Below are 15,768 nucleotides of genomic sequence, written 5' to 3' on the forward strand. Positions count from 1 at the left end.
CCAGGCTGGGGGTGGGAAGGGTTTGGCACCAAAATGCTGCAACAGTGATCCTCTAAGATTTCCCGATTTTGATTTTAAAAGCCTCTATCTGCCTCCAAAAAGACTATTTTGTTTAAAATTATTAAGAGATGAACTCCTCAGGCTGTTTTATACCCGTGATTCATGCTAGATTGATGCTGGATGATCATCTGAGGAACAGTTTTTGGAACAGAAATTCCTCCCAGAGCCCTTGGTCAGTGATACTGTAATGCAGATACCTCTGAGCTCATGAGGAGATGGAGGAGAATCCCTGCAGATTTCTGGAGTAAAGTCCTGAACCGTATGCCCAGGGATATTATTGGTCTCCTATTTGAAACCTATTTGGGCTTTTCTGTTGCAAAGAGATATGATTCGGTACTGAAGGTGTTGTCCTCCTTTTATCACAAACTTTGCAGAAAGGTGTCACCCAAATCTCTCAACTCCTCCCCTTCAGCAGTGAAGAAGGCTCCCTCTTTAGTTTTTCCTTTTGCAAGTGAACTGAGAAAGTGTTCTGATCTGCTCTGTTTTCTTATTATTTGTGGGGGGTTTGTATGTCTTCCTTCTTCCTGCATGGCTTTGGTGCTCAGAGGTCCCCTTCTTGGATTTCGCCAGGGAAAGGACACAGATCTGCGAGGGTGTGCTGCTGTGCGCAGGCCAATTTCTTGTAGTTCTGGAGCCAGCCTACTTTGTGATCCATCGAAAGCTTGGGGGAATCTATTCCCCTGGGAGCGTGGTTCACTTGCTGATTTATCAGAGTGTAACTAACAACCCTCTGGGAATCGGAACTGGCTGCAATTACACCCCCTCCCTTCCTGACGTGCTGCATGGATTTTCATAACATATAACTTAACATAGCTTTATTTTTCTATACCACCTCAATCAAAAGAATTCTAGGCGGTTTATTTGAAAAAGAAAAAACTGGACAATCGGCGAAATACAAAATATTAATAAAAGGAATACAGCATATTAACTAAAACGTCGATAAAAATTTGAGTTAATACAGTAAAACTATTATGTTAAGGATAAAACATCAAATTAAGAGGTAAATTTATCAAATAGTGCTGTCCTAATTTCTTTTTGGAAGGCACCATACGACAACATGGCTCCGCCAATATAATTACCCAACCAGGACTGTTTACTTGCTTGAAATGAAAGCATCCTGTAAGAAAGACCTAACTTTATAGCCTAAAATCTTCAGGTATACAAATAAAGTTACAATTCCTGGTTACCCTCACAGGGTTATATAGCACGAAATGAGATAACAGGTAGGTAGGGGCCAATCCCCAAACCAACTTGAAACAAAAGCATGAAAATTTGAACATTACTCGTGCTTCTACTGGTAACCAGTGTAGTAATCTGTAATAAAGACTGATATGATTGCTTTTCTTCAGCCCGAATATTGGGCGAACAGCTGTATTCTCACAACTTTCTTTAGTGCACCAAAATAAATAATGTTACAGTAGTTCAATAGTCCAAAGTTTTTGGTTGGGATCCTCCTGACCAGCACCCCGAAGATTTCAAGTAGTGGATTCATTCTCGGCTGTTTCTGAAGCAGAAATCCTTTCCCTGCAGGCAGGCTGCTGTAAGCTGGCAGGCACCAGAACTAACAGTGAGTACTCCCATTATTACCTATGGGAAAAATTAAGGGGGGGGGTCTGAAAAATGTAGATTTGAGAGTTTCTGGGGTTAGTTGGATTCCCCTCCCTCCAAAACTCCTTTTTCGACTTTTTGTTTTTTAGGAAAGCTGCTATGGGCTGTTTATGGTGTGATTTTACTGGCGGTGACCATCTTGATTTTTATCAATTTTTTTGAGGGGCGTGGCTTGGCAGCACACAAGATGGAGGCGTAACCGTAATGCTCCTCTAACCCAAGCAACAGGCAAGAAATTTGTCAAGTTATACAGAGCTTTTTCTTTCCCGAAATTTGTGAGAGCAGTAAAGGAATATGGCTACCATATGTCAAACGAAATTGGAGATGGCATTCGCAGTGGGCGGGATGGCGAAACATGTAAAACATGACCAGCTGATGCCATCGAACGTGCCTCTCCCTAAAGATGCCGCGGAAATAACTGACAAGATGGATGTAATGGCAGAACTGCTAAACATAAAACAAATGCTTCAAGAAAATGCAGGCAGAATTATGGAGGTGAAAGAAGAAGTAGTGAATTTAACCAAACAAATGGAGATCGCAAACCAGAGTTTCACAGCTGGAAATTAGAGTGGAGCAGACGGAACTTAATGCGCAGCAGTGTAAAAAGGACAGACAAACGATTCAAGAAATGAAGAAACAACTTGAGGATTATGAGAATAGGGGAAGAAGAAAAAATGTGAGAATTATTGGTTTGGCAGAAGGCTTAGAAGGGGGGATACTATCCAGTTGGAAATCGAACGAGCTCACAGGATTCCAACAAGGCGGTCAACAAACCAAGTGAGCCCAAGACTATTAATTTTTAGATTACTACGCTTCCAGCAGGCTCTAGAGATACTAAAGTTGGCTAAATCTGATAGAAATTTGAACTACAAGGGTTCTAAGTTGATGTTGGTGCTGAATTTTGCAAAGATGACGGCGAACACCCAGAAGCAGTTCCTTATGTTAAGGCCACAAATGAGAGAAAAAGGGATCACATATGGCTTATTATCCAGCAACGATGAGAGTTAAAAGTGGAAATAAAACATTACATTTTGAGGATCCTGAAAAACTAAAGGATTTCTTGTCTGACAGAGCCAATGTCTATTTAGAATTGATAAGAGTTTCAGAAGTTTTAACATAATAATATTATAGAATCTGGCTCTATTAATTGGAGGAAAAGAAGGATTTTGTTACTCTGATAGGAAAGAAGAAAAGTACTTAATGAATTGAACACTTGTGGAATCTGAATGTTAATGGTCATTTACAACTCTATTCAAGGATTTACATCAATATTTAGGATGGAGAAATATAGATACAAGGATCTTAACTCTGAATTGGTCATTACACTAAAGGAAGTTCAAGATCCTGTCATTTGAAATTTGATGAAATTGAAGATTTAGAAGATGAGGAACAATTATTGCCAGCATGTTAATCTTGGAGACTTTGTCTTAAGAAAACTTATATTCATGCTGATGAAGATGGGAGTAAAAAACATATCATCCAAGCTTAGACAATGCAGATGCAGTTACTGGGAAAAAAGGGTTCTGAAAAAGAATATTATTCTTTTATGATTCCAGAGGATTTTACAAAGATATTTGTTGGGCTCAATGGGATGGAAATTAATCTTTATAGATCTATTATTTTGTTTTTGGGTCATTTGGATATATATGATATGGTTTGTCTGTTATGTTGTTTATAGATTTTTATTGGTTTTTCTCTATAGATTCAGATATTGATCTAGGAGGTCAGAGAGTATGGCATTATCAAATTTATTGATGTAGGGTTTTTAATTCCATAAGTATGTATGAAGATGATATTACATTAGACGTTTTGGATAATAGTTAAAAAAAAAAAAAGTTCAAAGAAGGAAGGGAAAAAAGAAGAAAGTAGATAAATTATTATTTAGGAGTGATTAGTTTCAGATTTTTAAATATAGTATTAGTAAAGATAAACGATATGATAAATTTTGATGTTCTACTAAAAAAAATGATTTAAGGGCAGTAAGTAACTATTGATGGTCTTTATTACTTATTGGATGCTAATTTAGTGCTGAGATGAATTTTTAAATAGGCTGTTTCTAGGACATGTTAATTAAGATAATTATTAATTAATGAAATTCAAATTTATGAAATTTTATGGATGTATTCTAAGGGAAATATTCATGGATGGTAAATAGGTAAGGGGGGATATAGAAATGGGGATAAGATGAATTTAATGAGTAAAGGGAGTGTTTTATTGATTTTACTTTATCTCCCTAAGGATATTTGGAAATTAGTAAAGGAATATTTTACTTAATGTGGTGAGAATGTAGATAAAAGTTTTTGGAAAATATTTTAAGAATGGATGGAGGGTTGTTTTATTCTTAATTGTGTTGGTGGTGAGGGAATTATTCACATTGTTAAATTAAATTATGAGATTATTTCTTTGGAGGTTTGGATTTGGGAAGGAAGAGGTACAGTGGCCTGGGGGAGTGTGTATTGTGATTGCTAATCCTATTTGTGCTCCAAGGCAGTCATATTATTTGAGGGGAGGGTTTTGTTTTTTTTTTAAAATTAGGATCTGCATGTGCAGGGGAAATATAAATTTACTGAGACATTGGTTGATATTGTAGTATCTCTTGTGGTTCCTTTTTATTAAAATATTCTAATGGATTTACATTTTTTTTAGTTAAATGTTAATGGCCTCAATCAGTGAGTCTCACGTCTATAGTGTGTAAACTCATGGAAACACTGATCAAACAGAATATTGACACAATCTTAGACGAAGAAAAACTGCGTGATCCACACCAACACGGGTTCACCCAGGGTAGATCCTGCCAATCTAATCTGATTAGCTTTTTTGACTGGGTTACTAGACAACTGGACGCTGGAGAGTCACTGGACGTGGTATATTTGAACTTCAGTAAAGCATTTGATAGCGTCCCTCATCGAAGATTACTGAACAAGCTGAAATCGATAGGATTAGGAGACACTCTTAACTACATGGGTTGGGGATTGGCTGAGCAGTAGACTTCAGAAAGTGGTGGTGAACGGTACCCCATCCGAAGCATCGGACGTGATCAGTGGAGTGCCGCAGGGCTCGGTCCTGGGCCCGATTCTATTCAACTTATTCATAAGAGATATGACGCAAGGACTTAGAGGAAGGGTATCACTGTTCGCCGACAACGCCAAACTTTGCAACATAGTAGGCAGATGCTTATTACCTGATAATATGACACACGACCTACTGCTGCTGGAACAATGGTCAACTACTTGGCAGCTAGGCTTCAATGCTAAAAAATGCAAGATAATGCACCTGGGTAAGAGAAACCCGCGTAGAACTTATGTACTAAATGGTGAGACCTTGGTTAGGACCACGGCGGAACGCGATCTAGGAGTGATCATTAGCGAGGACATGAAGGTTGCCAATCAAGTGGAGAAGGCTTCCTCCAGGGCAAGACAAATGATGGGGTGTATCCGCAGAGGTTTCATCAGCAGGAAACCTGAAGTTATGATGCCGTTGTACAGAGCCATGGTGAGGCCTCACTTTAGAGTACTGTGTTCAGTTTTGGAGACAACACTACCGAAAGGACGTGCTGAGGATCGAGTCGGTTCAGCGAACGGCCACCAGGATGGTCTTGGGGCTCAAGGATCTCACGTATGAAGAAAGACTAAATAAATTGCGGCTGTACTCACTTGAGGAAAGAAGAGAACGGGGAGATATGATTGAAACAACATATAAGTACATCACGGGACGCATCGAGTCAGAAGATGATATCTTCTGGCTCATGGGAACCTCGACCACCAGAGGGCATCCGCTGAAAATCAGGGGAGGGAAGTTTCATGGCGACTCCAGGAAGTACTTCTTCACCAAAAGAGTGGTGGATCATTGGAACAGACTCCCACTCCAGGTGATAAAGGCCAGCAGCGTGACGGATTTTAAGAGAAAATGGGATACTCACGTGGGATCTTTAAGGGAGTAAATTCAGGGGGGGGGATACTTGGAATGGGCAGACTTGGTGGGCTATAGCCCTTTTCTGCCTCTTTTTTCTATGTTTCTATCATCCAATTAAAAGAAAGAAAATGCTTTATTTCATGAAACAGAATGCGGATATATGCTATCTCCAAGAAACACACTTATCGGCCGCAGAATCAAGGAAATTAGAGGGGGGGGTAAAGCATGGGGGGGGGGTTGCCCCTGCTATAGGAAAGAAGCTGGGGTAGCAATCCTGGTGCATAAAAAATGTTCAGCTGTGTTTTAAATTAAGTACTGCGGATCCATTAGGAAGATGGTTACATGTGGATATGAGCTTGGGAAATAATACTCTGGCGCTATTCAATGTATATGCCCCTAATTTGAATCAAATTGAATTTTTCAAAACTCTGCAACAATTGAAACTACCACTGGCTGCTTCTAATTTAGTAGTGGCAGGGGATTTTAATGCTGTTATGGATCCATTGATGGATAAAAACCTAGTAAGATTATGAAATCATTAGGATTAGAGAATTTTGTACAATCTTGTGATTTGAAAAGATATATGGCAGATCCTTCATTTTAATGATAGGGAATTTTCCTTTTGCTCCCATGTTCATAAATCATTTTCACAAATAGATTATATTTTTGTTTCGGATCAATTAGTGCAGCAAGTATCAAAAGCCATTATATATCCAATTATTTTGTCAGATCATGGTAGAGTTTGGATTGAATTTAGATTTGCTGAACAAGATTATAGTAGACCTATGTGGAGATTTCATACACTGTTCACAGAGCAAAATGTTTTTGAAGAATTTCAATTGAAAATGAATGAATATTTCCAAATTAATGCCTCTGAGGAAATCTCCTTAGAAACCTTGTGGGAGGTTTTTAAGGCTACCATGAAGGGGCAAATTATTTCATATTCAGCATATATTAGGAAACAGTTAAAAAGATAATTTTCCAAATTGGAACAAGAAATTAAAGTTTTAGAGCTAAAATTGGCTGAAAAATGGGAACAAGTTACTCTGTAGGCCCTATTAAAAGCTAAATGTAAGTTCAATGAGATTTCTTCACAGTTGATCAGGAAAGATTTGTTTTCTCAGCAGGCCTTGTATTATGGAAACTCAAATAAGGCGGGAAGATTATTGGCAAATTATCTCAAAGAAAAGTTAAAATTGTTGAAGTCAAAGATGAGAAAGGGGATCCCCATTCTCAAATTGAATCTATTTTAAAACAATTCTTGAACTTTTATAAAGCTTCCGGGCCTTATTCAAATAAGGAATTAGAAAGTTTAGAATTTTTAAAATTAATCAAGGGACCGAAATTCCCGAACATATAAAAAGAAGTCTTGAGGAGCCTGTATTGCTAAAAGAATTACAAACAACGTTGAAGTCTCTTAGAGTTGGATCCGCTCCAGGTAGTGATGGTTTCACTGTAGAATTTTATAAGTCATTCCAAATTACCCTATTACCACATCTTCATGTTCAATTGGTTTCAGAGTCTAGTGCTACAGGAATTGAATATGCTCTATGCCAGGACATGGAGGAGAGAGAGGGAGGGAGGCAGGAAGAGATGCCAGGGCATGGAGAGTCCTGCCCAGTTTAGCAGGACCAGGGTCAAAGGCAGGGCTGAAAGCAATCGAGTGCTGGAAGAGTGGATCAGGGCCAGCAGCCAAGGGAGGGAATAAGAGATGCTGGATTATGAAGAGAGGGAAAAATGTGATATACGTGTTGTGGGATGGTAGACCCATGGGAGGTGTTGGTGTGACAGAAGGGAGATGGTGGATTCTCTTGGGAGAGGATAGTTATTAGAACTAGGTGGGAGTTGGAAGAATAGGGACACAAAGACAGATGCTGGACCTTGCAGAGGGCAGAGAGACATGGAAAATGCTGAACACGAGCATGAAGTATGAAGACAGAAGTAAGATGTTGAGCGTGGGTAGAGGGAGTAGGGAGACAGAAGGGATATGCTGGACATGGTGAAGGGGGAATAGGGAGATAAGGAGAAGATGCTGAATAAGGAATGGAGGGAGTAGGATGATGGAAGGTATCTGCTGGATTAAGATGGGGAAAAGAGGGGAGGTACTGGAATGGGATGGGGAAGATGGTGGGTTGGCTGGCTGGCTCAGCAACAGGAAGAAAAAAGAACACAGGAAGATGCTGGACATGGAGTTTGTAGGGTGGAGGAAAAAAGCAGACTTGACTGAGTAGGTGGGAGATGCTAGACATGGGGTTGATGCCGTAACAAGAAAAAGGAGGTTCTGGATATTGGAGTAATAGGTAGAAAACAGGAAGGGATAGAAGTGGCAGATAAACTGAAGACCTTGGAAAGAAAATTTAAGAAAAGACAGAAGAAATCAGAAACTGGGATAAACATGAACAAAATAGGCAGACAATAAAGGTAGAAAAAATAATTTTATTTCTATTTTGTCATTAGAATATATCAGATTTGAACTATATATCCTGTTAGAGATATGACTGGGGACTGCAAAGCCCAGGCAGGGCTTCTTTAGCTTCCAGCTGGCTTAGGGCTCTCTTTGACCAGGAGGCAGTTGCCCTAGTTGCACCTCCTAACACTATTCCTGTCATGTGTGACTGCAGTATTCTGTTAGCATGATATTTCTGTGTAGCATTTTGTAATAATTTGGCTTATTCAGTTTTCTTGATATGTGAAGGGGAGGGGGAGACAGGGGTTTTATTGGTCCTTGTTCTGTATATTTGTATTTATAAAATGACAATTGTACAGAATATTGTTTCTTTTTATACTTTAATAAAATACATTCAATATAAAATCATAACCGAGGCTTGTGCGGATGGGATCAGATGGTTTGTGGGGACCGAGCTCGCGGAGACGGGGTGGAAATGGGTTTTAAAAAAAAAAAAAATTTCAGTCTTAGTAGTTTGCCGGTCCACAAAATAATTATTTTATTTCTGCCGGTCCATAGGTGTAAAAAGGTTGAAGAACACTGTTATATACTGTTTCACTTATTGTAAGTGTTAAAATGAATAAAGAATTTAAAAGAAAAAAAAATCAATTCTTTTTTTCAAAAGCTGCTTTCTGCCTCAAAACCTCTAATTTTGCCCAGGTATCATCTACAATGGATTCCCCAGGCCAGTCTGCCCCTGGTTCATGCCTTTTTTGCGCAGTTTTGTCAGACGAGAAACAGTGTGCTGTGGGGCATGGGAGGAAGGGTTGCAAGCTTTGGGCTGAACCTCCCTTGAGTCCTCCAGGGTGGGGCCTACAGGGAAGAAATGTCATTGAGGGTGCAGAATGCAAACACGTGGAGGTGGCTAAGGTCCTAGGGAGAGAGGGGTGATGCTGTAGGACACACAGGATCACAAAGTAGACGGAGTCCTTAAAAGACAGTTTGAAGCACTAGCTTTGGGTATCAAAGTGGCAGTGGCTACCTCTTTCATGGCATGGACTTGTCATTCCAGGTTGTGATATAGTCCTTTGGAGCTGGAGGACGCCTGTTCCCATTTGATTATGGAAAGAGTAGATTATGTGGTTGATGCTCAATGACAGAGTCATGAACAAGCTATCGGCTTTCACTGTTTCTGCCTGCCAGATGCTCTGGATTAAGCAGTGGATGGGCAAGTCAGCCTCAAGAGCTACTCCTAAGCAGATTACCTTTTAAGAGGCCAATGCTTTCTGGCAAGGGCTTGGATGACCTTATGGCCAGTGTAGTGGATCACTGTCCCAAATCTCTATCAGACAACTGTAAACTGAAACAATGGTTAGTTTAATTGATAAGGAAAATGTGACATTTGCAGGAATGGTAGATGGAATTAGTCTCTGGCTTCTTTGTTCCATTCAAGTAGCATATATTCTTGATAAACAATTCAGTCTGGCTGGATGCTTAATGTATGTATTCTGTGCAGGAGCATTTAGGATCTATCTACATCAACATTCCAGAGTCAGATTGATATAATGTCCCATAGCCCTCTGATGTTGGTTAGGCCAATCAAAACTGCTAACTGCTAGCAATACTAGGCTGACAATTTTCTCTTGTCAGTCAGATCTATGCAAAAATAAGAGAAGCATAAAGCAGTAATTAAGACTCTAAAAAACTTCAAACGTTTATTGCTAGTTGCATTTTGATGGGTGGTTGCTTTTCATTCTGAGGGGAGAGTGTGGCACAGTGGTTAAAGCTATATAACACTCTGGTGTTGTGGGTTCAAACCCATGCTACTCCTTGTGACCCTGGACAAGTCACTTAATCCCCCCATTGCCCCAGGTACATTAGATCAGTGTTCTTCAACTTTTGACACCTATGGAACAATGGAAATAAAAGAATTATTTTGTGGACCAGCACCAGTCCACGGACCAGCGATTGAAGAACACTGGGCTAAGTCGTGGGCCAGACTCCGCCCATCTCCACCCAATCTCCGCTTCAGATCCCGCCCCCATAGTAGTACTAATTGTAACACCATTTTTTCCATTCATTTTTCATATATACACACAATATAATCTTATTAACAACACATTATGTATTTTTCTGATACTCTTGTTGTAATATGAAAAAATGAATAAAGAAATTAAAAAAAAACAAAAAAAATAACAACACATTATGGTTAACCACAAAATTAAACTACACAAAGCACACTGTATGCTTCTCAACATTCATTCCTACCAGAACACAGATAACCCCTATGCAAATACGGGACCAAAAACTAAAAGTTCTACTATATACAAACAAACTCTAAGATGCTAGACTCTGCATGCAGTACAACCCCAGAGAAAAAGAAACGCATGCATTTCTTCCTGAACAGTGCAAAATACAGACAGCAGATGTAAATTCTCAAAATTGACACAATTCAATCATTAAATTTAAAAGTAAAATCTTTCCCCTTACCTTTGTCTCCATCCCTCCATGCTGTGCTTTACCTTCTGGCCTGCTCCCACCTGACCGTTTTATGCTGCCCCCGGTGTTATCTTTGGGCCGGCTCCCTCTTCCTCACTGATGCAGTAGACAAAGCTGCGGGCAGCGGCTCCTCGCACGCGTCCTGCACCTCATCTGTAAACCTTCTCTCTGATGTTGCGACATTAGAGAGAAGGTTTCTGGTTCAGGCGCAGGATGTGCATAGGAGCACTGAGGAAGAGAGGGCCGGCCCGAAGATTACGCCGCATTGATTGCACTGTGGACTAGCGATTGAAGAACACTGTCTTGAGCCTGATGCAAGTGTGAGCCAGCGGTTGAAAAACACTGCATTAGATAGTTTGTGAGCCCGCAGGGACAGATAGGGAAAAATGCTTGAGTACCTGAATAAATTCATGTAAACCATTCTGAGCTCTACTGGGAGAACAGTATAGAAAAATGAATGAATAAATATGTTTACGGTGTTTAACCTTGTTAATTATGTCTTACAGAGCAGAACAGAAATGTTTTAACAAGGAGTTCCTCCATTCCCCCTCCTTATTTCTGTTTTATTGCTGTTTGATTGCTTTGGTACAAACTGGAAAAGGAAACGAGCTGAAGAATGTAAATTTTATTCTTTATGCAAATAACTCATGAGTAAAGGAATATTACCTATTGTCAGGACTTGTATGCCCTTTTTACAGAAAAATTATCATGGTAAGTATCTAATCTTCCCTTGCAGTATGCAGGGTACACATGGTAATGCCACTATTTACACATGAATGTGTCTAAAATAATAGTCTTAAGGTTCAAATTTGAATTGTAATATTTGTTTATAATTACTTGTTTTAGAGTTGAAACAGATCCCAAAATGGAAGCATCAAAAGCTCAAATAAATGACTATTTAGCAAGGTAGGTTTGTGTTAGATATCTTTAACTGATATGGTTGTGATACAGCATGTGACCAAATTAACTGGTACAATGTGTCTTGTGCCTGGTTCGCTATTAACATATATAACTAGCACAATATGTATCCTTTTCGAGCTTTGATATATATAATTCTGCCCAATAAGAATATGAGGTGCTAAAAAGTTCTCAGCCCAACCAATTTAAATTCTGAGAATTATTTTGCCACTGTAGCTGAAGCTACTTTATTTTGCAAAGTGCCAATTTGCAGAATCATCATGCTGTGTTTTGACATTGTTTCATTCTATTACATCCACTCTGGATTCTGTACTAATAGTGTTCAGTCCCATCTCACAAGCAGGGTCTTGCAGAAGCTCCACTCACAACTTTCAGCACCTCCCACATAGCAGTGTAGAACCCCCCTTCAGTTTGTAAGCAACTGTGCAGAGATGTTTCTGACCAGCTCCGCTTTATGTTCCTTATTTTTCCATTATTTTTAGCAAAAGTTTTGACTTTTTTGGTTGCTTCAGTACCCTGAGACCCCTTACAGAATTTCTGCCTGGGAAAGTACACAGGTTCCATAGAGCCAGACTGCAGTTTTACAGGGTAAACCTTTGGGTGGACCTGTGGGGTCAGCCTACTGTGTGCCACTTCAGATCTCTGGGCCTGTTCCCCTGGGAGCAAGCTTGCCTTCTGACACTCTGAGGCTTAGGTGCAGGCTGAGGGTGCCCTGAGTAAGAACCCTTGGGGTATCGGGGTCTGCTGTGTATTTCCTACACCTTTTGTTCCATGGGGGTAGAGGTTTCTGTCCGGGGTCTGTCTTGACTTGCAGCCTGAAGATCTTGTGGATTGGACTGATTGGAGAAGTATGAGGCAGAAAATCACTTCAGCTGCAGGAAAAAGCTGATAGGCAGTTACTGCACACAGCTGTGATCACAACCCCATTATTTCCTATAGGATAATCGGGAGGGGAGAGGTTGGGGGAAAATTGTTTTTGAGGATTTCCAAGGACAGGTAAGAAGTTTCCCACCTCTAAATCCCTATTTTTTAGTTTTAGTTTTTTTTAAATTTAAGCATCCATGGGCCATTTTTTGGGTGTGATTTTTCTGGTGGTGGCCATCTTGGATTATAAACTTTTTTTTTTCCTGCCTCAAAACCCTTCGGGTTTTTTTGTTGTTTTTTTTTTTACAAAAATTGTTAGGAATTTACTTCTCAGCATATATTGTTATGAATCCTTATATTAATTGTGCTAAATTGCTGGCAGAGGAGCATCTATGTACCATGTGCCTTGGTGTATACAAGGAGGGGGCTGGAGCTTTGGGCTTAGCCTCATCTGTGCCTTCTAGGACTGGTGAACTGTCTGGGTCAGAGATATGAGGAGAAAATTCTGCCCGGTACCTGAAAATGGCGAGGACATGAAGTGCAGGCAGATGGAGCATGTGGAGCCCACTAATGGTACACCAGGGGTATATCAGGAGTCAGTCAGTGTGCCCCTGTACATAAGTTCTCCCCAGAACTTGTCCAGCTCATGTGGAGAGCATATTTTATGGACCCAGACTGTACTACACAGATGGGAAGCATGTCGCAGTATTTCCAGACAGTGTCTTCTCAACCAGAGTTCAGTAACTCGGATTCCCATTCCACTGTCTACTCAAATCCAGATTGCCTGACTTGGCGCTCCAATTCCATGCCGTTTGTTCGTTGCTCTAAATCAAACTCAGACATTCTTGCAACATTCTCCATCCTGGATGACTTGTATTCCATTTTTGGCTCCATAAGGAAGGATGCCTTTGCGGCTCTCGATCCAGATGATGATCCCTCTATTTGCTATCTATTTTAGTATGTTTCAGTCCACCATTTTGTTACTGGTACAGTCAAAGAATTGAATCTGGAAGAACAGCCTTCCACTTAGTGTACAGTCATGAATCGCTCCAATATTCAGACCTCCTTTTTATCCAGTGTACTTGAGCATCACTATGCTGATCACAGAACAGTGGGAGCCCCCTTAAGGCTCTTTGAAGGTGGCAAAAGCTATATCCAGTGTTCATTGGGCTGAAAACTTTGAAGAGGGACAGAGAATTTCTAGAATGAATTCCCTTTCTAAATGAGAGGAGATCTTCATTCTGGAACTTCAAGTAATCAGACATAAGTCGTATAACAATCAAATTAATGTTTGCTAATGCCATTTAAGTCTAGGGAGAGAAATATTCATTTTATCCTTTTTCCCTTCTCTCTGATGGAGAGTTCCAAATTTTAAACATTTATACCTCAGCTGACATCGTTGTGCTAAATTAACATATGTTAGAATACAATGGCACAGTCAATCACATAACTTCCTTCCCAGGAATACATTGTATAAACATACTTAAAAACATAAATTTTAAGATTACTTAAAGCCACTGCCATTAGCATTTCTACATTCAATAGATCTATTAATGGAAGAACTATTTGAGAGGAGGCACGTTCCTCTATGATTCAATAGTTCTACTGATATCCAAATTCCGGCCGAAAATATGTCAATCAAAAGATATTTGGACTCTCTCACATCTTACCAGCAATAGGGGACTAATTTCTATAGGTGAATTTGAACATATTCTAGATTATCACAGTATAGATACCAATTTATGGCAGAGGATCTTGGTTCCACTTAAGTCTTTATTATCTAAGTATAAGGACTCTGGTCTAACTAATTTCTCAAAGACTATAGGCCCTTTTATCAGGAAACAAAAGAGCATCAAAACAATATAAAATCTTAAGAGTGTGAGGGAGAAAAAGATATTCCCTTTGATAATATGTGGGCAACAAATCTAAATGAAAATCCAAGAGGAATAGATTGGAAATCCTTCTGGGCATTCTCAGCTAGACCTACTATGTCGGCATCCATATGTCAGTCTACATTTTTCATTATGCATAAAGCTTACTGGACCCCTGCTAAAATGGCTAAAGTGTCTTCAGAGCTCTTTTGGTCATGCCAACAGCAACCTGGGACTCTAATACACCTCTTATTTGAATTCCCTACCTTACAAGTTTACTGGTCAGACATTTGGTCCAAAATCTGCTCAATTTTAAACATGAATATTAATGAGTTGCCCATGTCATATAAATGAATCATATTGCGTTCCTCTAATCCAGATATATCAATGCCACTGTTTATAAAAAAAATATTTGATTTCATGATTGCCTTAGTTGTCCTAGTATGAAACCTAAAACCATACAACCCAGCGGTATATATCACAAGCACAGAAAAATAGTATGAAACACCACTTGTACAGAACAATACACATCAGTATTGTTAGCCCATTAAAGATTAAGGCTTACTATAAGGCCTCAGAGACGGAGCCTACGCACAGCAGTTAAATCACAAGCTGAGATGATCCGCGTAGTAAGCCTTATAGTAAGCCTTAAACTTTAATGGAATACTGATGTGTATTGTTCTGTACAAGTGGTATTTCATACTATTTTTCTGCCTTAGTTGTCCACCATATTGTTTCCATTTGGAAAGACAATTCTAGGCTTAATTTTTTACAAATGGTGGAATCACCTTTGTGTCATCAGAAAGTATGAGGAAATAACATTCAACAAAAGAACATAGCCAGATTCACAAAAATTTGGACCCCTCTTGATGAATATGTAAGGACTCATGTAAATCCTAATTAACTTTATATTAACTTTGTATATTAGCTATGCTATATTTTGCATATTATTATGTATATTTTGGTATCTACAGCTTATTGTTTTGTTTTATTCTTATACTTTTGTATTTGTAAAATTTCAATTTAAAAACAAAAAAACCATAAATTTGCCAATGTTAAGCCCAGTAGGTGGCAGTGTTTCACTTTTTCCAATTTCTTTTTTTTTTTTTTTTGAATTTTTATTTATAGATTTTCCATTCTTACAACATTTGAATCATAGTAAATATAAATAATTATTACATATATAGTATACTTTCATTAATATTTCATATGTTTTAAAATATATTATGATAAAGATTATACATTAACATAAGAATATATTTCCCATCCCCTTTTTATATAACATGTTTCCAATTATTAATCAAATCCCACCCCATTCATATAAAATTTTTATCAATGTGCTAAGAAATCTAATCATTAGAATAATTGGTCAATGGTTGCCAAATTTTCTTGAAATTAAGAAGATTCCCTTGTTGTAACGCTAATATTTTTTCCATTTTATAAATATGACAGACAGAATTCCACCAAAACGTATAATTTAATTTGGTGTAATCTTTCCAGTTTTGAGTAATTTGTTGCATGGCGACTCCTGTCAATATTAATAATAGCTTGTTATTATTTGCTGAAATTGGACTCTTAGTTCTCATTGCAGTGCCAAATAATATGGTGTCATATGAGAGTCCTACATAATTTTCTAGTAACTTATTAATT

General features: G+C 38.8%; 1 protein-coding gene across 1 annotated transcript in view; it reads left to right on the forward strand.

Annotated features, from left to right (window-relative positions):
* The window catches only part of LOC117346534 (kinetochore-associated protein DSN1 homolog), an 82,940-nt gene that overhangs the window by 30,140 nt on the left and 37,032 nt on the right, over window positions 1-15,768 (forward strand). The window contains exon 6 of the mRNA XM_033916264.1: window positions 11,312-11,371. Coding sequence (XP_033772155.1) covers window positions 11,312-11,371 — 60 coding nt within the window. The remainder of the gene's footprint in view (window positions 1-11,311; window positions 11,372-15,768) is intronic.

Source organism: Geotrypetes seraphini, chromosome 12 (genome assembly GCF_902459505.1).
Source record: "Geotrypetes seraphini chromosome 12, aGeoSer1.1, whole genome shotgun sequence".
NCBI classification, from domain to species: domain Eukaryota; kingdom Metazoa; phylum Chordata; class Amphibia; order Gymnophiona; family Dermophiidae; genus Geotrypetes; species Geotrypetes seraphini.